Source organism: Aquarana catesbeiana, linkage group LG01 (genome assembly GCF_042186555.1).
Source record: "Aquarana catesbeiana isolate 2022-GZ linkage group LG01, ASM4218655v1, whole genome shotgun sequence".
NCBI classification, from domain to species: Eukaryota; Metazoa; Chordata; class Amphibia; order Anura; family Ranidae; genus Aquarana; species Aquarana catesbeiana.
This window is the reverse complement of record NC_133324.1, coordinates 59,903,559-59,926,511: the sequence shown is the minus strand read 5'-3', so window position 1 is coordinate 59,926,511 and position 22,953 is coordinate 59,903,559. Positions and strand designations below refer to the sequence as shown.

At 41.0% G+C, this 22,953-nt stretch overlaps 1 protein-coding gene across 4 annotated transcripts in view; it reads right to left on the bottom strand.

The window, feature by feature from the left end:
- ARK2N (arkadia (RNF111) N-terminal like PKA signaling regulator 2N) overlaps positions 1 to 22,953 on the bottom strand; it is a 139,521-nt gene that overhangs the window by 56,687 nt on the left and 59,881 nt on the right. Inside the window, exons 3-4 of one of the 4 annotated variants that reach the window (XM_073619136.1) lie at positions 17,698 to 17,833; positions 13,128 to 14,049 (exon numbers count right to left, since the gene is read on the bottom strand). The exons of the other annotated variants lie outside the window; for them this stretch is intronic. Of the exons in view, the coding sequence (XP_073475237.1) occupies positions 13,854 to 14,049; positions 17,698 to 17,833 (332 nt within the window). The 3' untranslated portion in view covers positions 13,128 to 13,853. Of the gene's footprint in view, positions 1 to 13,127; positions 14,050 to 17,697; positions 17,834 to 22,953 lie in introns of those variants that run through there. 4 annotated transcript variants of the gene reach the window in all.

The window sequence follows — 22,953 nt, the reverse complement described above, 5'->3', positions numbered from 1 at the left end:
TGGCATAGAGTGAAAAATGCGTCTGCAGATCAGGTGATAGTAATGGTGGTGAAGGTGTGTTGGTGAGAGTGGGGGGAGGGCACAGGTCTATTAGTGAAATTGGGGGTGGGGAAGGGCACAGGCCCATTGGTGAAATTGGAGGTGGTGGAGGGAACACAGGTGCATATTTGAAGAGGTGGGGGATTCTGGTTTTCATGCAAGCATGGCGTGAAGCAAGCAGTTGTGGAGGGGGAGGTTAAGGCACTGTGGTGAAAGTAGAGGGGCTAGGTGTTGAAGGAAAAAAGTAGAGCGAGCAGTGAGTAGGATGGGGGATATATGGTGAGGGTTGCTGTTAGAGCAGAGTTTAGAGAGGCAGTGTGGAGGTAGAATAGATAATTGATAGGGATGGGGGGAGGGAACGAGTTAACAGCAAAAGATTAGGCAGTAGACAGGGAAGAGAAGGGGAATATCAGAACACCTAGGGTTCAAACAGAATGGAAAAAGAAGAGAAGACACTACTGGAGGCAAAATGGATGTAGGACTTCTTATATGAATAATGCTTTGACCTCAGAGGAAGATCTGGCAGCAGGAGACCTTGACAACTGGCCCCTCTTGTGCAAGCCAAATACCTATCAACATACAGAGTGATTCAACCAGATAAGAAAACATAGAACACACATTTTTGTATTTTTTTTGTGTGGCCTGGAACTCCAGATCAAATCCTAGCACCACAGTTCCCAGCTCCGCCCACTGCTTTCAATACACAATCCTGAAACACTGAATGCAGCAAGAGTGAGAGGGGTTGCTTTGCTGTGTAAGGTTTGTGGCTGAAGTTACTCATCCTTAGAGAATAAGCTGCAGTTTGATTCAACCAGACAACTTCCACCACAAACCTCCTGTGTCTATCAATGATAGAAAAAAAAAAAAAGCTTTACATTTCCAAACTGACTGTTTCACCAACCACCTGCATTCACAAGACTTCTTGGGAGTTCATAGACCGCAGCTGCATGTAGCACGGGAGAGAAATGACATGTGTCAAATATTTTGCACTATGCTGAGTGTATGCATCCATGGAGACAACTAACAGATATTACATTTAACCATGAGAACAGGTGCAGGTCTGTGCTGCATTGATAGACAGGGCTGTGCTGTAATGAATCATTAAGTTTGAACACCGACTAAAGCAAATCGAAACAAATAAAAAGATAATTTAACCCAGTCATGGGTTTCTTAAAGTGGTTGTAAACCTAAGATATGAAATATGAACAAAGCATATCCCTCTATAACGTGTACTTGTCTTGAATAAGAGCACTAAGTGTCATTTCTCTACTCTGTCCTCCACTGCCTCCACCCACCAACTCACTCACTGCCCAGGAGATTGCCAATCACTTCAAAACTAAGATTGATACAATTCATGAGGAGAACGCCAATGCGCAAAAACCTCCCCCATGCAACACCCCATGTCCACAGATACAATCATTACTTCCCTCATTCAACCCTGCTACTATTACTGAGGTTGCTAAACTTTTATCTAGCACTCATCTAACCACTTGCCCCCTGGATCCTGTTCCCTCGCAAATGCTACGCTCACCCTCTGACTCGATTCTACGCTCTCTAACTCACATTTTCAACCTCTCCCTCTCTTGTGGCATCTTCCCAAACTCTCTAAAACATGCGCTAGTCACCCCCATACTAAAAAAGCCCTCACTGGATCCCACCAATCTCAACAACTTACGTCCCATCTCCTTACTCTCCTTCTCCTCCAAACTTCTTGAAAGACTGGTCTACAACCGACTAAGCGACCATCTGACCATGAATAAACTTCTTGATCCCCTTCAGTCCGGTTTTCGCCCTCAACACTCCACAGAAACTGCTCTCCTTAAACTCTCAAATGATCTACTAATGGCTAAAGCCAATGGACACTATTCTGTACTACTTCTCCTGGATCTCTCTGCTGCCTTTGACACAGTGGACCACCCCCTCCTCCTCAAAAAACTCCACTCCTTCGGTCTCCGTGACTGTACTCTTCGCTGGTTCTCATCCTACCTATCCCACCGCTCCTTCAGTGTCACTTACAACTCTACTTCCTCCTCTCCTCTTCCTTTTTTCCGTTGGGGTCCCCCAAGGTTCTGTTCTTGGACCTCTCCTTTTATCAATCTACACCACCTCCTTGGGTCAGTTGATTGCGTCCCACGGCTTTAAATATCATCTCTACGCTGATGACACCCAAATCTATCTCTCCACCCCCTAGCTCTCTCCATCTGTCTCCTCACACATTACCAACTTACTAGCAGACATATCAGCCTGGATGTCACATCACTTTCTCAAACTCAACCTATCCAAAACTGAGCTCATAATATTTCCTCCCTCAGGTGCCACTTCCCCTGATTTCCCTGTCAAGATCAACGGCTCAACTATCAACCCATCTCCCCACGCCAAGGTCCTAGGTGTAATCCTGGACTCTGAACTAACCTTTCGACCCCACATTCTATCACTATCCAAAGCTTGCCACCTCAGTCTTCGCAACATCTCCAAGATACGCCCCTTCCTAACCAATGTCACCACAAAGCTTCTAATCCACTCCCTGGTCATCTCTCGCCTCGATTACTGCAACTCCCTCCTCATTGGTTTACCTCTAAATAGGCTATCCCCACTTCAGTCCATCATGAACGCTGCTGCCAGGCTCATCCACCACACAAACCGCTCAGCGTCTGCCACACCCCTCTGCCAATCTCTCCATTGGCTGCCACTCAGTCACCGAATTAAATTCAAGATACTAACTAACTTACAAAGCCATCCACAACCTGGCCCCCAGCTACATCTCTAACCTAGTCACAAAATACCAACCTAATCGTTCTCTTCGCTCCTCCCAAGACCTCCTGTTCTCAAACTCCCGTGTCACCTCATCCCATGCTCGCCTTCAGGACTTCTCCAGAGCCTCCCCCATCCTCTGGAATGCTCTACCCCAATCCGTCCGATTTTCTCCTACTTTATCCACTTTCAGACGATCCCTGAAAACTCATCTTCAGAGAAGCCTATCTGGCCCCCCACCTAACAACTGTACATTTATCTTCTCAATCAGCACATCACCCATAGTTATTACCTTTTGTATCTCTTGACCTTCCCTCTTAGATTGTAAGCTCTAAGGAGCAGGGCCCTCTGATTCCTACTGTATCAAATTTTATTGTATTTGTACTGTTTACCCTCAAGTTGTAAAGCGCTACGTAAACTGTTGGCGCTATATAAATACTGTATAATAATAATAATAATAATAATAATAATAATTTCTGTCTGCTGCTTCCTTCCTCTGCTATTAGCATGAATCACTTCTGAGAAGTTTTCCTGACACCAAGAGAAAGAGTGACAGGGGAGGGACCTCCAGCTGATTGACAGCCTCGGCTCTGTTCCTGTGTGCTGTGTGAAGGGGGGGGGGGGGGGGGGGTGTCCCTTCCCTCCAATCAACTCTCAGAGCTCTCCTTACTGAGCTCTGCAGAGTGCAACTTCAACTCTCCATCCCCGTTTTTTGAACGCTCAGATAAGTGATATAAATTCTGGACTTTGAACGGCTGTAGAGAGAAGAGAAGGCTGCAGATATACAGGTACAACTTAGGGAGGAGGACTTATTTAATTCTCTGTGTATCACCTGAGGCCAGTCATTTCACTTGGTATTAGGAAGGGTATACAACCACTTTAAAATAATTAAATACCACTAGTTTGAGTACCTACCTTATATCAAAAGAGTGAGTACACCCCTCACATTTTTTGTAAATATTTTATTATATCTTTTCATGTGACGACACTGAAGAAATGACACTTTGCTACAATGTAAAGTAGTGAGTGTACAGCTTGTATAACAGTGTAAATTTGCTGTCCCCTCAAAATAACAACACACAGCCATTAATGTCTGTCTGGCAACAACCATCCTGAGTGGTCAAACTGTCAAGAGTAATTACTAAGTCACAGGACAGCACTCGTTCATCTCCTACCGTGTTTCCCCTAAAATAAGACCGGGTCTTATATTAATTTTGGCTACAAAAAATGCATTAGGGCTTATTTTCAGGGGGTGTCTTATTTGTCCCCTGTCTTCTCTCCCCCTCTCCCTCCCCATCAGCTCAGGAGTCAGCATCTCTGTAATCCCCAAAATAAACCCTAGTTAAAGTCCTTGTAAAATCATTTAATCCATTCTGAAAATGGATTATATAATGTCCAGTGTGGGTCTTTACGTAACATTATTGAAGAAAATACCTTATTTACCGCGCCGCTGGGTACTCACATGACCAGTCAGAGCTCTTCTTCCCTACTAATGTTACATAAAGACACACACTAGACATTATATAATCCTTTTACAGCGTGGATTACATGATTTTACAAGGACTTTAAACTAGGGCTTATTTTCAGGGTAGGGCTTATATTGCAGCCACCCTAGAAAACTGACATGGGTCTAATTTTTGGGTAAACACGGTAATCACTAATCTGTACTGAACAAGTGCAGAGTGGTGGTGATAGGTCTAGAGAAATTTTCTCTTGAAGAGCATCTGCTTTTGGAACCTACGAAAAGTGTAATAGGGCGTACACACGGTCGGACTTTGTTCGGATATTCCGACAACAAAATCCTAGGATTTTTTCCGACGGATGTTGGCTCAAACTTGTTTTGTCTACACACGGTCGCACAAAGTTGTCGGAAAATCCGATCGTTCTAAACGCGGTGACGTAAAACACATACGTCGGGACTATAAACGGGGCAGTGGCCAATAGCTTTCACCTCTTTATTTATTCTGAGCATGCGTGGCACTTTGTCCGTCGGATTTGTGTACACACGATCGGAATTTCCGACAACGGATTTTGTTGTCGGAAAATTTTATCTCCTGCTCTCCAACTTTGTGTGTCGGAAAATCCGATGGAAAATGTCCCGTGGAGCCCACACACAGTCGGAATTTCCGACAACACGCTCCGATCGGACATTTTCCATCGGAAAATCCGACCGTGTGTACGGGGCATAAGAGTGTGTATACAACGTGTATATAAACGCTTTCTCACTCACCCTGTCAATCTTTTTGAATCTGTCTTTTCTTTTCAAGGCACTGTACCTAAAACAACAAATTAACAATGTTTCTATTCAACACAGTGAGGCGTCATTCACACCTTAGCAGAGTGCAGCGACACCTGCTGCACCACTTTTTTTTTTTTTTTAAGTTTTTTTTTTGAGGAGTGCCACTATTCATTTGAACAGGCCTCCCTCCGCTCCAAAGAAGCTCATGTTCCAAATTTTGGCACAGCGCCAGGAGCGTTTTGGCGATGCAATTTTTGCAGCGATTTTAGCACCACGTTTGGCGTGCCATTAAGAAGTAATGGCAATGCAAACGTGTCCCGCCACGGTTCTGGAATCGCGTGATACCGCCAGTGATTCCAATACGCTCGGGTGTGAATGGCGCCTTAGTCTTTAACTACAGCTCCAACTTATTTTAAAATAGTGATTTATGCCAGGTATAGCATGAGACAACAAGTTGTTCACTGCCATCCTTCCCATAATCTGTGATAAGAAGTGACTATGAATTAGTGATTCATACTGTACTTTATTGGAGGTATTTATGTTATAAGCCTAGGGGGAAGAAATATATTTTATGCCCTCTCTTCTCTGTTGCCTACCTGTTCCCCCAACATGCCTCCTGCCATTTAATTCCATACGAAAACCACCACATTAACCAGTTCATGACAGCCCACCGTAGATATACTGCGGCAGAGCGGCCCCTCTGCACCAGATCACGTACCGAATAAATAGTGTTTTGTGATCATGCACAGCGGAAGCCCAGCAGCAAGTGCCGTGGACTCGATGTCCGCCGTCACCCACCAACTGTTCTGTACACAGGCCAAACAGCAATTGGCCTATGTAAACAAGGCAGATCACCGTTCTGTCAGTAGGAAAAGCATCGATCTCGTGTTCCTGCTAAGCAGGGACATAGATCTATGCCTTTCCCTAGTAAAATCACCTCCCACACAGTACACAAGCACAGGCTAGGAACACATTTAACCCTTTTAGCCCCTTGTGTTAACCCCTTCCCAGCCAGTTTCATTAGTACAGTGACCGTGCATATTTTAGCACTGATTACTGTATTACTGTCACTGGTTCCCCAAAAAAGTCAGTGTCCGATTTGTCGGTCGCAATATGGCAGTCATGCTATAAGTCGCTAATTGCTGCCATTACAAGAAAAAAAAATATCCAATAGTTTGTAGACGCTGTAACTTTTGCGCAAACCAATCAACATAAGATTTTTTTTTTTTTTTTTACCAAAAATATGTAGCAGAATACATATTGGCCTAAATTGGAGAAATGAGGTTTTCAATTTTTATTGGATATGTTTTATATCAGAAAGAATATTGGGGTGTTTTTTCTTCCAAAATGGTCGGTCTTTTTATTTGTTTACAGCGCAAAAAGTAAAAACCACAGGAGGTGATCAAATACCACCAAAAGAAAGCTCTATTTGGGAAAAAAGGACAAAATTTTATTTGGGAACGTTGCACAATTGTCAATTAAAGTAATAGTGCCGTATCGCAAAAAATGGCCTGGTCATGAAGGGGGGGGGGGGTAAATCTTCTGGAGGGCAAGCGATTAAAATGAAATCTGCAACCCCTGTAATTCAAGGTGCGAGGTCAAACAACTGAGAGGGACAGGTCTAATGGAACATCAAGAATTTTAGTTTACAAATTTAAATCATCCTGATAGACATAATTGTAGAATTTTTAACATGACCTTTAAAGAGGTTGCAAGGGAAAAAAAAAAAAAAAAATGGTAAGACAAAGGCAGAATGAGCTAGTATGCGTCGCATAGTAGTTCATTATAAAATAGTTACCTTAGCACGAAGCCTTCCAGCGGCGCCCGCACACCGCTGAGACAGCGGACATCTTTCCCGGAAGTTACTCCTGGGATTGCATGCTTCGGCGCTGTGACTGGCCGGAGCCACAATGACGTCCACTCCAGAGCATGCGTGCAGAAGCCGCCGTCCACGGCACAGGGCTCAGAAAGGAACGGCACCCGTGTTCCTTCAGAGCGCATGCCCCAGTGATGTCACCGGCTGCATGTAATGTAAATAACTCCTAAACGGTACACAATTAGGAGATATTTACACTACCTATAGGTAAACCTCATTATAAGCCTACTTATAGGTAAAGGTCAGCAGAGGAAGTTTACTTCTTCTTTAAGAAGCATTTTCTAGTTTCAGATTTCTGCAACTTTTCTAAAATTATTTCTAAACACTATGCAAAATCAGATACATGATGCAAATAAATTCCCAAAAATTACTACTGTAAAAGGAAAAAAAAAAAAAAAGTTCTTTCTTTTGATAAAATAGAATAAAATGTATGTAAGTATGTATGTATGTATGTATGTATGTGTATATATATATATATATATATATATATATATATATATATATATATATATATATATATATATATATAACATTAGTGAATTATTTTTTCCCAACCCTAGCTTTCTGCATTTGGCAATTGCTATGCATCCTTGTACAGGTACAAGCAGATCGCTCTGACAGCCTGCAGGATCCTGGCATTGCGCCCGGAATCTGCTGAGCCTACTTAGGTTCCTAAGAAAATAATAATTGCACATTTTTATATTTTTTACCTACAAAAAATAAATAAAAAAATGAGCATTTAGTTGTTTTTTATTCCTAAGGTAAACTGAGCGTACCACCATCAACGACTTATTCTAGGACACTTACTGTACATACAGAGGTACTCATACTAGTGGCATGCAATTATTTTAAAGTGGTTGTAAACCCTTGAGTATCCAAAAAGCAGGCAGTTGAAACTACACTTCACAGAGTGACCTTGATTTGGAGGGAAGGGACAAGTCACCCTTCACACAAACAGAGCTAAGGCTATCAACCACAGCCTGTGTGCTGGAGCTCCCTCCCCTGTCACCTTTTTACGCTTGGTGACAAACACTTGTCAGAAGAGGCGCAAACAGATAGAGGAATGAAGCAGAAGACAGAAATTACATTTAGGGGTAGATTTACTAAAACTGGCAAGTGAGCTGTGAACTGGACTGAGTGAAAAATCTGGTGCAGTTCTGCACAGAAATCAGCTTCCATGTTTTATCTGTCAAAGCAAGATGAAGTTAGAAACTGATTGGCTACCATGCTTAACTGCACCAGATTTTGCAAGCTCACATTTTAGTAAATCAACCAATTACTGCTCTGCACTGAGCAAAGTACACACTATAGAGGGATATTGCTTTTTTTTTTTTTTTTTTTTTTTTTATATGTCACATCTGAGGTTTACAACCACTTTATTGTAAACCCAACCGAACCTTTAACTACAGGCTACTAAGCAAATATGGCAACATCAAAATAGATAAAAAAAAAGAAAGAAAAAAATAGATTTCACCTTTTTTATATACTAATCACATAAATGCAGGTACAGGGTACAAAATGAAAAACATAAGTAAAAAAAAAAAAAAAAAAAAAAGTAATAAATTCTAATTGCCAAATGGCCAAAAGTGGTCCTGCTTTGCTGACCTCAATTGCCAGCCTCTTCCACCGACATAAATTGATATATCACTCATGTACTTAAGGGTCCATTAACATCTCCGCGTTCTGAATCGCAGGCTAAATTGCTGCGATTCAAAATCGCGGCACATCGTAGGACACCCGTGCGTTCTCTGACTTCCAACGGCACCCCAATCGCGGTGCGATTTTGGCATGATTCGGCTGGTGAGAATCGTGGTGAAATCACACAAACAGAATCGCGGGAGCCTCTTTTGGGCGACCTGCATCCCGGGATTGTTGCCTGCAGTAAAATTGCATTGCAATTGGAGTGTCACTGGAAGTCATCCATTTCCAATCGCAGCAATTTCGCCCGCGATTCAGAACACGGAGATGTGAACGGAGCCTAAAGTGGAGTTCAAGTCATTTGTTTGTTTATTAAAAGTCAGCAGCTACAAAAAACTGTAGCTGCTGACTTAATAAACACACACATCTATCCCACGATCCAGCGGTGCACTCACTGCAGCCCTGGCATCTCTACTACACTACACGCTTTAAAGTGATTGTAAGTCTTATGTTTTTTGGGTTTTTTTTTTTATCATCAATCATGTTATACTTACCTCCTCTGTGCAGTTGATTTTGCACAGAGCAGCCCCGATCCTCCTCTTCTTGGGTGCCTCTTCAGAGGTCCTGGCCCCTCCCTCCTGTCAAATCCCCCCACAGCTAGCAGCTTGCTATGGGGCACCGGAACCGAGTCACAGCTCCGTGTGTCCATTCAGACACTGAGCCCTGACCCAGCCCCACCCCCTCTTCTGATTGGTCAACTGACTGATTGACAGCTGTGGGAGCCTATGGCGCCGCTGCTGTGTCTCAGCCAATCAGGAGGAGAGTCCCGGAATGGCTAAGACACTCGTGAACATCGTTGGAGAGAGATAGGGCTCTGGTAAGTAATTAGGGGGTGCTGCGGAGGATGCTACACACAGGTATTTTATATCTTAATGCATATAAAAGTATTAAGATAAAAAACCTTCTGCCTTTACAACTCCTTTAAGTATTCCCAATGTTATGCAATTAAAAAAAATATATAGATTTCTCTGAATGCTATGACATTAGTTTATTCTTATTCCCCAAACCTAGTTTTTCTCAACTGCCGATTCTTCTGTATCCTTGTATGTGTACAAGAAGATAGTAATGGCGGCTATCTGTGACTTGTAGCAGGACTGCGATATTCTGGCGGACAGACACTGACACTTTGTGGGAACCAGTGACACGAATACAATGATCAGTGCTAAAAATATGCACTGTCACTGTTCTAAATTACATTAGCTGGGCAGGGGGTTAACATCAGGGTGATCAAAGGGTTAGCTGTACCTAGCCTGTGTTTTTTTTTCCCCACAGTGTGTGCTGCCTTTACTAGGAGGAAGACATGGATCCTCGTCCCTGCTTTGCAGGAACACAGGATACAGGGCAAATCGGTCTTGTTTCCATAGGCAGACTGCCCTTCTTCTGCCTCTGTACCGAACGGTCAGTGGGTACCGGCAGACATCGAGATAATCACAGCGGGAGCGAGCCGCTGTCACGTATATACACACACGTGATCCTGCGCACAGCAGCTGCCCTGTAGCTATAGGGCAGTCGGCAACTAGTTAATGAAATAGGAGGGACATCAGGCTGGGGAAGAAAAAGCTATTTAATGCTGGATGTGCTCTAATTTGCTGCAGCTTCTTATGTACATTGTGAGAAGCTCACAGCGTGTAGTAAAATCACAGTAAACAATTTCAGTACAGGAGAGGATATGTACACCTGTTCAAGACTGGAGTTCAGCTTTAACTCTTTCCCACGAATATATATATATATATATATATATATATATATATATATATATATATATATATATATATATATATATATATATATATACATACAAAATTCAGGTGGGTTACCTTCTTTTCTTAGTCCTTTGGTTTGATCACAGCACCGTCAGGGTGGACTCCCAATCTTCCACCATAAATCAAAATGAAGAAACAATAGGACCGATGCTTGATGCAAATATTTTTTACTTGAATGTTCCAAAATACATACAAAACTTGAAAGTGCAGATGTGCAAGCAACTGTACAGTATCGAGCATAAATCGCTCTTCATCAGGCTCCTCTGGCTGTGTGTCCAAGATACTGTACAGTTGCTTGCACATCTGCACTTTCAAGTTTTGTATGTATTTTGGAACATTCAAGTAAAAGAAATATTTGCATCAAGCATCGGTCCTATTGTTAGAGATAGAGATAGATAGATATCTATCTATCTATATATATCTCTATCTCTATCTATATATATATATATCTATATATCTATCTTATCGTGAAGTGCCCGGGATGTACTGCTCATGCGCCGTACGGAACAGCACAACGGCTGGTTTTACAATCAGCTGTTGAGACGGCGCCTGCTCACAATACTTGACGAAAGAATTTTTTCTGTAAGATTGCGCCTGGCGCGGCGTGTTCGTGTCGGTGAGGGGCGGATTTGTACATGTTGGGGGCGGATTTTTAAATGATGGGCAGTCCTGTAAAGATGGGGGCAGATTTTGCAAAGATGGCCAGTGCTGCAAAACAAAAATTTTATTTTACCATTTTTCCTGTACGCTTGCGGGGCGTGCCCATCTTTTAAAAATCCGCACCCAACATGTACAAATCCAACCCTCACCGACATGAGGCATCTAGGGCTGCAACTAACGATTATTTTCATAATCGATTAGTTGGCCGATTATTGTTTTGATCAGTTAATAACCTTAAAAAAAAAAAAAAAAAAAGGTGGTGTATAATTTAGTTAAATATGTAAAGTTTAAAAAAAAGGCAATTTATTCAAAAATATCTCTATGCAGTGGTAAATATAAATAACCAACTATATGGTTAGGGAGCAAAATATCTAATCCACTCTGAAAATGACAGAAGAGATATACTGTATATACTATTAGAGGAGAGATACTGTATATACTATTAGAGGAGAGATACTGTATATACTATTAGAGGAGAGATACTGTATATACTATTAGAGGAGAGATACTGTATATACTATTAGAAGAGAGATACTGTATATACTATTAGAAGAGAGATACTGTATATACTATTAGAAGAGAGATACTGTATATACTATCAAAGGGTGAATCTGGTAAATATCATCAGACTCAGATCAAATTTTTTTTTTTATTAAGAAACAAACAAACAATGGTCTTCCTTCAAACAAAGGCATTTTAAGAATGTTCGTTCAATTTTCTAATCGTTAGTGGGGTCAAATTGATGTTCATTTTCAACCACAGTGATGGGAAAATTTGGAAATAGAAAACTTCTCGGTCAAAGGAATTTTCAGACAGTGTATGTGGTTTTCGTTCAGAAATGACATTCATTTTAAAAACAGAATGTTAAAAACAAGTGGAAATTTCAAATATTCTTTCATTCAGCGAATGTACAAAGATTTTTCATCTGAATATTCTCGTCTGAAATTTGATCCGTGTGGCCAGAGTAAGGCTTGGTACACACCTATGCAGTTTGCTTTTGATCTGTTTCTGCAGTGCTTTTTGCTGTGCGTTTTTTTTTATTCTTGCGCACGTGATTTTGCTGCGATTTGCGGTTTTTGCAATTTTTTGGGACAATTTGTTGTTGGGCAGATTAAAAAACACAAATTGCTGCAAAAACACATTACATGCTTTTCTGCAGCTTCTCCATTGAAGTATATTGAACCAAAAAAGCACCGTTTTGCATATAAAAAAAAAAAAAAAAAAAAAAAAAAAAGTCCCCGACCCTTTCCAAATACGCAGCTGCTGAAAAAAAGCAGAGATGTGAACGTGTCCCATAGGAAACCATGTAAATGAACTGTAGTGCGTTTCTGCAAAAAACACAGATGTGAACCAGATCTAAGACGTTTAGTAACATAATGGGGTTAAAAAAAACTAAAATTAGCCCTTTATAGTACGCCTCGGCAGCGCCAGGCACAATCTGACAGAAAAAGGTCTTCAGTCAGCTATTGTGCGCAGGCGCCGTCTCAACAGCTGATCATAAAATCAGCTGTTGCGCCGTACATCCCAGGCACTTCTCGATAGCGGGCACTATCCGTCAGAACACCGGCAACGTGGAGAGAAGAGACGGTTCGGGGGACCACATCGCTAGATCCCGGGACCAGTGAGTGTGTGTGTGTTTATAAAAAGTCAGTAGTTGCATTTTTTGTAGGTGCTGACTTAACACAAAAAAAAAAAAAAAAAAAAAGACTGGAGCTCCTCTTGAAGATTTGTTTTATCCTTAAGCGTGAAAGGCAGTGTTAATTTTGGCAGCAAATTTCGATTTAGTCATAGTCTTAACTAAAATGTTTTTTATGTGGCCCCATTTTAGTCGTCTGCAAGTGTTTTAGTTGAATTTAGTTGACTAAATCTCCAGTACATTTTAGTCAACTAAAACTAATTTTAGTTGTCTAAAATCTAATGGGTACAGTTAAATTATAATGCATTATTTTTAAGAATTTCTCTACAACTCATTATATACGGCTGGAGTTTAAAATCAAATATGTTATTTATGTTATTTATGGCATTAAGGTTTGAACATGCACTACAGAACAGTGTTAATTTTGACATCAAATTTCAATTTAGTCATAGTTGACTAAAATGCCATTTTAGTTTTTAGTTGAATAAAATAGTATTAATTTAGGGCGACAGAAATGTTTTAGTTGAAGAAATTACCACTGGTGAAGGGTTTTAAATGCATTTGAATAGAGACTGACCACACACACACCAATGTATTGCTGTAATTTTTTTTTTTTTTAATAAAAACGCTTAGCCAAAACAAAAAACATTTTTTTTTTTCCTTTAACAATTTTTCATGGAAAAGTACAACCATAACTACGCAATATAATTCAAAAAGAAAAAAAAAAAAAAACTATTTACATTATTCCAAACAGCATAAATATAAATATACAGTACAGAAAAAAAGTGCAATAAAATTTTTTCGAAATGAACACCAACCAATGATGAAGCCGCTGCAATTAAGGCAAATTGCTTGTCCATGTCGGTAGTAGGGTATTTGTGGAGGGACATAATGACATGGCTAATAAGGATATTGATCATACACCCCTTGCTGCGTCGAGCAGCCAGCTTGGGGTAATAGTGGTACACCAGCAACAATTAAAGCTTAGTAGAGTTGCATGAAGAAGGAGTCTAAAAAAAAACGCTGGTGGATGGGCCTGCGGAAATAATTAAACTTAAACTATAAGACACGCATTTCCGCTGTATATCAGAGCACACACTCTTCACTCTTAAAAAAAAAATAAAAAATAAAATAAAACAAAAACATAAGCACTCCAACAGTTGTTGGTTTGCTCTAAAACATGTTGTCGAATCACATATGAACTAAACCAACAGACTCCTTTCTTCTCTCATGATCTATTTTGCATGTCATGGTGCCTCCTGCAGCTGTTCCCCCGACTGGCTCATTTCCTTCCTCTTCACCAACATTCGTTCCTTCACCTAGGTCGGTAGTTGTTACAAACTGGTACTCTGCCGACTCGGTTTCAGAACCCCAGCTGCTTTCTGTTCTGTGAAATAAAAATATATATTTACTTTGCTAATACCAGGAGGAGTGTGGGATTTTTATATTTAGCATACAACACTTTTCTTCAGCTGGGGGGGGGGGGGGGGGGGGGGGCACAGACCACAGCAGGCCACTGAGTTTAAGTCTGGCCACTAGAGGGCAAGATACTTAAAAATCAGAAGGCTAGGCCTCTCTCCTTATGGGCATATCCCTCGGCACAGACACCCAACCCCAGTGTAGCTTAGGGCCATAAGAAGGTAGGCCATTCTTCTCAGTTGCTGCTGATTGAAGACTCAAACTAAAATCCAGCTTTCAGTAAAATTTCAATGGTTTGTTTGGAGCAAGCTGATCCAAATGATCCACTACCTTCTTTAACCACTTTACATCCGGAAGATTTACCTCTCTTCATGACTAGGCCATTGTGTGCGATAGGGCACTGCAGTTTTGTTCCACAAATAGCGCTTTCTTTTGGTGGTATTTAATCACCACTTTTTATTTTTTGCACTAAAACAGACTGACAATTTTGAAAAAAAAAAGCCATTTGCTAAAATCATTTAAGTTCATTTTTTTTTTCTCAATGTACACACAGCACCCCATATTGACAGAAAAACACAGAATTGTTGACATTTTTGCAGATTTATTAAAAAAGAACAACTGAAATATCACATGGTCCTAAGTATTCAGACCCTTTGCTCAGTATTTAGTAGAAGCAACAAGTTTTTCACACCTGGATTTGGGGATCCTCTGCCATTCCTCCTTGCAGATCCTCTCCAGTTCTGTCAGGTTGGATGGTAAACGTTGGTGGACAGCCATTTTTAGGTCTCTCCAGAAATGCTCAATTGGGTTTAAGTCAGGGCTCTGGCTGGGCCATTCAAGAACAGTCACGGAGTTGTTGTGAAGCCACTCCATTATTTTAGCTGTGTGCTTAGGGTCATTGTCTTGTTGGAAGGTAAACCTTCAGCCTAGTCTGAGGTTCTGAGCACTGTAGAGAAGGTTTTCGTCCAGGATATCCCTGTACTTGACCGCATTCATCTTTCCCTCGATTGCAACCAGTCGTCCTGTCCCTGCAGCTGAAAAACACCCCCACAGCATGATGCTGCCACCACCATGCTTCACTGTTGGGACTGTATTGGACAGGTGATGAGCAGTGCCTGGTTTTCTCCACACATACCGCTTAGAATTAAGGCCAAAAAAGTTCTATTTTGGTCTCAGACCAGAGAATCTTATTTCTCACCATCTTGGAGTCCTTCAGGTGTTTTTTTTAGCAAACTCCATGCAGGCTTTCATGTGTCTTGCACTGAGGAGAGGCTTCCGTTGGGCCACTCTGGCATAAAGCCCCGAGTGGTGGAGGGCTGCAATGATGGTTGACTTTCTACAACTTTCTCCAATATCACAACTGCATCTCTGGAGCTCAGCCACAGTGATCTTTGGGTTCTTCTTTACCTCTCTCACCAAGGCTCTTCTCCCCCGTTAGCTCAGTTTGGTCGGACGGCCAGCTCTAGGAAGGGTTCTGGTCATCCCAAACGTCTTCCATTTAAGGATTATGGAGGCCACTGTGCTCTTAGGAACCTTAAGTGCAGCAGAAATTTTTTGTAACCTTGGCCAGATCTGTGCCTTGCCACAATTCTGTCTGAGCTCTTCAGGCAGTCCCTTTGACCTCATGATTCTCATTTGCTCTGACATGCACTGTGAGCTGTAAGGTCTAATATAGACAGGTGTGTGGCTTTCCTAATCAAGTCCAATCAGTATCAAACACAGCTGGACTCAAATGAAGGTGTAGAACCATCTCAAGGATGATCAGAAGAAATGGACAGCACCTGAGTTAAATATATGAGTGTCAAAGCAAAGGGTCTGAATACTTAGGACCATGTGATATTTCAGTTTTTCTTTTTTTAATAAATCTTCAAAAATGTCAACAATTCTGTGTTTTTCTGTCAATATGGGGTGATGTGTGTACATTAATGAGAAAAAAAATGAACTTAAATGATTTTAGCAAATGGCTGCAATATAACAAAGAGTGAAAAATTTAAGGGGGTCTGAATACTTTCCGTCCCCATTCTGTGTATGTGTATGGATAGATAGATAACATTTACATACTAGTAATGGCAGCGATCAGCGACATAGAGTAGGACTGCGATATTGCAGTGGACAAATCTGACACTTGACACTTTTTGGGGACCAGTGAAAATAATACAGTGATCGGTGCAAAAAAAATTTGCACTGTCACTGTACTAATGAGAAAAGGAAAGGGGTTAACATCAGGGGGTGATCAAAGGGTTAACTGTGCCTGACCAGTGCTTTACTACTGTGGGGGAGGCACTTTGACTAGGGGAAGGCAAAGCATGTTCCTGCTTAGCAGAAGCACAGGATCGATATAGCGGGACTGGGATATTGCGACGGACAGTTTGACACTTTGTGGGAAACAGTGACACGAATACTGATCAGCGCCAAAAATATGCACCGTCACTGTACTAATGACATTGGCTGAAAAGGAGATAAACATCTAGGGCGATCAAAGGATTAAATGTGTGCCTATAGTGTTTTTTGTGTACTGTGTGCGCTGTTTTTGGGATGTGCTTTGCAGGGAAAGAAAATCCATCACATCCCTGACAGAACAGGGCTCTGCATTGTTTACAGAGCCAAAGCTCTGTTCTGTCTCTCCTTGCCAATCAGCAGGTGCCAGTGGACATCCATTGGCCGGCACCTGTGGATTGACTTGTGCTGTGTCTATTCACAGCACAGTGGCATTGCGTGAGCCCCCTAACCGGAAGTGCTGGATCACGTACCAAGGTACGTGATCTGGCACAGGAGAATCACTTTGCCTCCTTATAACCAAGTTATGCAGTCAGCAAGTAGTTAAAAGATGCAGCGGCTGGGGATGCTGTATAAACTGTATGTAGCCTCAGCTATATTTGGAATACAGCACTGGGATTGCTTGCCTATAACTGGAGAGTGCAAACTCTGGTGCAGTTGTGCATGGAAGCCAATCAGCTTCTAACTTCAGCTTGTTCAAGCTTTTACAAAAAAAAAAAACAAAACATTTTGTTCTATGCAGAGCGGCACCAGATTTTGCAGTGTCCAGTTTTAGTAAATCAACTCTGCTATGTTCCGGCAGTAGGATGGGAACATCCCATTCCTGGAACAAAACAGAGTTGAGCGCTACCCAACCATTCACAGAGAGCTTTGTAATCTATAGATAAATACAAAGCTGCATCTGATTGGCTGAGACAGAGAGATCATGACATAATTTGCCCACCTCTCCACCTCAGCCAATAGAAACTTAATATTAATTTATAGAATACAAAGCTACCTCTGAATGGCTTAGCAGTGCTCAGTCCAACTATTTTGTTTGGAGGAGTGGCACAAGAAATTTCCACCTCACTGTCAGAACACAAAGCTATTGTATAAAGCGGAGGCTGCATACTGTTTATACAGCACCCTCAGCCATTCCATCTTTTTGTGAACATAATAGTTTGTTTGGGCCAGTTTTGTTCAAAATAACCATTTAAAACTTCACCAAGTGCTGGAGATGGACTTTAAGGTAGTAGCATTTACCATCGACTCAAAGCATCTAGGGTTCTACGGTGTCCACCCTCCAATTAAAAAAAAAAAAAAAAAAATATATATATATATATATATATCACAAACTTACTCCATTCCTACAAAGGGTAAAAGGAACTCCAACTTCTTTGGATCAATGTACTCATAATGTCTTTTTCCTGTACTCTTGATAACTACTTGGTGCTGTACAGTGCCTTGGGCAGCCTGCGGAATCTTCAAAGCTTGACCTAGAAGGAAAAAAAAAAAAAAAAAAAAATTAAACATTTGTAACATTTTTAAGTAAATTGTTAAATTGCAAAATGACACTCACTCCTTAAAACTGCAAATTCAACCACAGCAATTCAACCAACAGAACAGGAAATACCTTTCAAGCCTTAAAGAAAAGAGCTTATAATGGACCGGAAATCAGAAAGTGAAAATTTGTTGTATTATCTGGAACATCTAGAAAATATTACTTTGCATTCTGCTTTTAATTTCTCTTGAAAAACAGCAGCTTGTTTTCTTTGCGCCTAGAGCTGCACGATTCTGGATAAAATGAGAATCCCATTTTTTTTTTGCTTAGAATAAAGATCACGATTCTCAGCGTAACATCTTTCACATTATACAAAACAATTGGGTTAACTTTACGTTTTGTTTTTTTTTTTTCAAATTCACAGAAGTGTATTTTTCCCCAAAAAACTGCGTTTGAAAGACAGCTGCACAAATACAGAGTGACATAAAATATTGCAAATATTTTATTCTCTAGAATTTCTGCAAAAAAAAAAAAAAAAAAAAATATATATTTTTCTGACACTTGTTGCTTACAATTGAAAATCTATTTTTTTTCTTACAAGAAAATGACTTGGAACCCCCAAATATATATAGATAGATTTTCAATCGTAAGCAACAAGTGTCAGGAAAAGGCTTAGTCTTTAAGTGGTTAAACGGACCTCATTTACAGACCGAAGTTTATTCATTTGATGTAAAAGAACTAAATGTTACTTTGTATCTCCTCTTACTCTCAGCGCTGAGGAATGTTTAAACATTTGCCAGCTTTTTTTTTTTTTTTTTGACAGCTCTGCACTGTTTACATAGAATCACGGAAATTATTAGGCTTGTGAGGGAGGTTGAATCGAGATCGTGTTTTTTTAATAATTGTGTAGCTCTATTTGCGCCTAATAGCTGCAGTTTGAGATTACCCAAGGCACTGCTGTCTGACTGCTAGTCTCACCAGATTTGAGGTTATCACGGCTTTGCTGCTCACTGTTCTCCTTGCTGGAGAGAAAGCTGTAACAGAAAACCAAACAGTACAAGGATCTCCTGCTTCATTCAGCCAATATTGGTGACTAGTTCCCTGCCACGGAGGACGACGAAGCAGGCCAGCCACTAAAACCTTCACTTTGTTACCAGTTTAATTTTGTAAGGATGTGCTGAAAAAAATGAGGTTTAGTCCTCCTCAGTGGCACTTTATTTCCCCTTTACTTTCACTGGACAAGTCCTTTGCCATCTGCTTCCCATTCTGGGCAAATATTCTACTGTTCTGGTCCTCGAAATAAACTGTCTTGCACTGCTCTGTCTGGCTTGTTTTGCATCAGAAAATGTGGCAGTAACTACCCAAAATGCCCCTGTGATACAAAGATCCAAAACAATCTAAATGCCTCCAGTGTGACAAATACTTTAAAGGGAATCCAACATGAGACAAATATGGTGGCTGCCATGCTGCCCTTTTCCTAGATGCACGATCATCTGCTGTATATACGGTCCAAGTCCCTGATCAGTAACATATGTAAATTAGAAGTTCTGATACTTGTTTGGAATCCATATGTACTGATGACAGGGGGTTAGCATGACAGCCAAGCAGCAAGCATTTTGTGAATGCAGCGATTGCAACCCACAAAGTAGTGTCATTTCGGGTATCCTTTTATTAGCAGATTTATTTATGGGAAACTGTAAGGAAAGCAAATCTGACTTAAATTTAGAGGCCTGGAAAAACCACCAGCAAAGCTTTCCTTATATTTTTTAAATTGCTATCCATAGCCTAAAGTGGGTGCTTTTATCGGCTGAGGTAAGGTCATACTATACAGAAGAGCGTCAACAATGGTGTGGGGCCTTTCCATACATCTCTACATGCACGTCCTTTGTATTTACTCAAATGTTGAAAATAGGCTTTCATGTTTATGATGCTAGATATCCAGGCTGAGTGCTTTCGATAATTTACTACTTACACAGATGCTATTGTTCAGGGGTCTCCAAACTTTCTAAACAAAGGGTCATAGTACCCCATGGTTGGTGTTAATGGGAGGCATAGTGCCCCATCATTGGTTTTAGTGGGAGGAATAGTGCTTCATTGTTGGCATCAGTGGGAGAAATGGTGCTCTATTGTTGGTATTTAGGGGAGGAATAGTACCCCATCACTGGTGTCAGTGGATGGAATGGAGCTTCAAGGGCCAGATAAAGGCAAAGGGCCACATGTGGGCTGCAGTTTTAAGACCACTGCTATAGTTCAACATACAAGGTCAGTTTAGTAATTGCCCTCTCCTAAGCATTTCAGAACTAATCCACCCTTTTTATAGAGGAAGGAAGGCTATGAATTTGGAATACTATCCCATAGTACAAAGGAGAGCTTCAGTCACCATTTGAGCCAAGCCTAAAAGGTAGGTGGTATGCATGTTCTGGAAAATGATAAAGTGATGTCCACAATCCAGCTCAAAACAGATAAGGCAAGCATAGCAATAAAAGAATTCCTCACTTGAGGTAAGGGATAGCTTTAACCCCAGAGGACTACCAAGAGGACACCAACGTCAGAAGGCACACAGGAACAAAACATTGCCTGAAGTACAACCAATTACATAAATAAAAAATTTTTCCCCCCTTCTTGAAACTATGGAAGAGAAGGCACAGACAGCAAGGAGCACGAGTTTATTTTTTTGATATGTGATCATGATGTTTATTTTTGAGGATTATCAAAACTGATAGCAACATGATCTGTACAGATCTACTGGTGTGATAGTACAAGTCTTCTAATGTCTGGGTTTAAGTGTTTTGTTAAGGTCTGGTGATTACGTAGGCGGTTAAATTGAGGGTTAAAATCATCTTGTCATGTAGAAAGTGGTGCGCTTTAATTCATACAAATGAGTAACAAAAAAATAAGATAAATCAAACAGTTAAATAAGTCCAAAGTAAAGTAAATATGAAAAAAGCCACACAACAAACTCTTATAAAGTGATGAAAGTCTTTAGATACAGTAGTGTTTTCATCACCATACGCCTCCACCACACCTTTAATCTCCCCGATTACCAAAAAGTTTTGAACCTATTACAGGAGCGGTCAAACGTGGCTAGAACGCAGTAATTTGGCGTTTGGAACTGAGAGCGTGATGATGTCACGAACTGAGAATCCATCAGGGCATGGCCTAGAGGATACGATTTTTTAGTGAAACTTGTAGGGCAGAGCCTTGGTTTGTGACGTCATTACGCTCTGTTTGCAACGTACGGTATGTGTTGCCTTTTAGGCCTCTTTCACACGGGGCAGATCAGTCATGATCCGCCCAGTGAACACACGCTGGCTCAGCGGGGATCGCTCCGCCGATCCCCGCTGAGCAGGAAGATGACAGGTGCATCGCTGCACGCTGTGCAGCGACGGACCTGTCAGAGCGCCGCTCTCCCCTATGGGGGGATCGGATGATGACGGTCCGTAGTGTCCGTCGTCATCCGATCCGATCCGAAAACGGAGGGAAAAGTAGGTTTTTCCTCCGTTACACTTTTCGGATCGGAGCGGGGTCGGATGTCAGCGCTGACATCCGACGCTCCATAGGGATGACTGTATGTCCGTTTTTCATCCGAAAACGGATGGATGAAAAACGGACATACGGATCATCCGTGTGAAAGAGGCCTTAGTGACATTTCTACATGGTTTTATATTATGTGGTTCCTCTGTTCTTCCTTTACCATAGCTTATTGATGTACCAGAGGGTAGCCTATGTATCGGGCGTAAAGTCTTGGCAAGGATTTGACAACTCCGTAATTAGGGGTTGAGGGGGGGGGTCAAAACTTTCTGATAAGCAGGAGTGATTTAAAAGTAAACCTAAAAGGAAAATCTTTTTTTAGTTTTGGATGGAGTGGAAAGATTAGACCCTCTGTCAGGTTTTTATTGCCGCCTGTGCCAGTGTTAAGGAGATTCACCCTCTTTATTTGTCCTGTTTACCATTATTGAAAGTGAAGGTGTAAAAAAAATTAAAAATTTTGGGTTGTCCCCAGAAGAGGGGAAATGTTCCAATGGGGACACTAGTTCTGGTGACATGGGTGTCCCCAAGGAATTCTCTTAATTTGCAGTAATTTCCACTCACTTCCTGTTTGGTTCTGGGACAGGAAGTAAAGGTAAATCTCTGTAATGGGACATACGGTGAAACAAACAAAAAAAAAAAAAAAAACAGGGGTTAGCATGGAAAAAGACAAATATGGTGAGGGGTAATGGCGCTGCACACCTCGAATAATATGTTATGGGAGGGTTCCCCCAGAGGGGTTTTAAAGCAGCAAGGTAAATGAGTAATAGTTGTAATTGAAAAAATACATTCTTTATTAAAATAATAATATTAACATACAGCGTTTCCACAAAGGTTAAAGTATGAGCTCTTTAGGGGAACAATCCCAAGGTGCAAGAGAAAAAAAGGAAACACAAAATTGTACATAACATTATGTGACAACATGTCTAAGGAATAACAATGACCAACGCGTTTTGACCCATTTTGTTGGGGTCTTCTTCAGAGGATAGGTTTGCTGCAACCAAATTACATTTAGCACATCAGATTGAAAAATGCATGAAAGGCTAACATGTACGAAAGATGACCATCTCACATAGTTACCAAAATATTCACGGTGGTGACCTCCCAACCTAGATATCCTTAAGAGCTTTATTTTTTTAAAATTTATTAGTTATAGTTGGTGGCACGGTCAGAGGTAGACCCCTAAAGGGGGTATTAAGTGCATTATGTGTATATTGCTAAATTAATAAGTGCATGGAAGTGGTGATGTGGAAAAACAAAAGAGCACAAGGGTGTGGTGTAAGTAAATGCATTTACTCACACCACGCCCTTGTGCTCTTTTTTTTTTTTCACATTATAACTTCCATGCACTTATTTAGCGATATACATATAATGCACTTAATACCCCCTTTATGGGTCTACCTCTGACCGTGCCACCAACTAGAATTATTAAATAAATGTTAAAAATTGTCAAATGTTGTATATGCACTATGTAGCATACATCTTATGTACTCATATTTTGGAACTTCGCCACAGGTGCTTATTCCACCCGACCCGGCGCGACTCATTGTAAGCTGCACTGAGCGACTTGTCTCCTTCTGGGGTTCT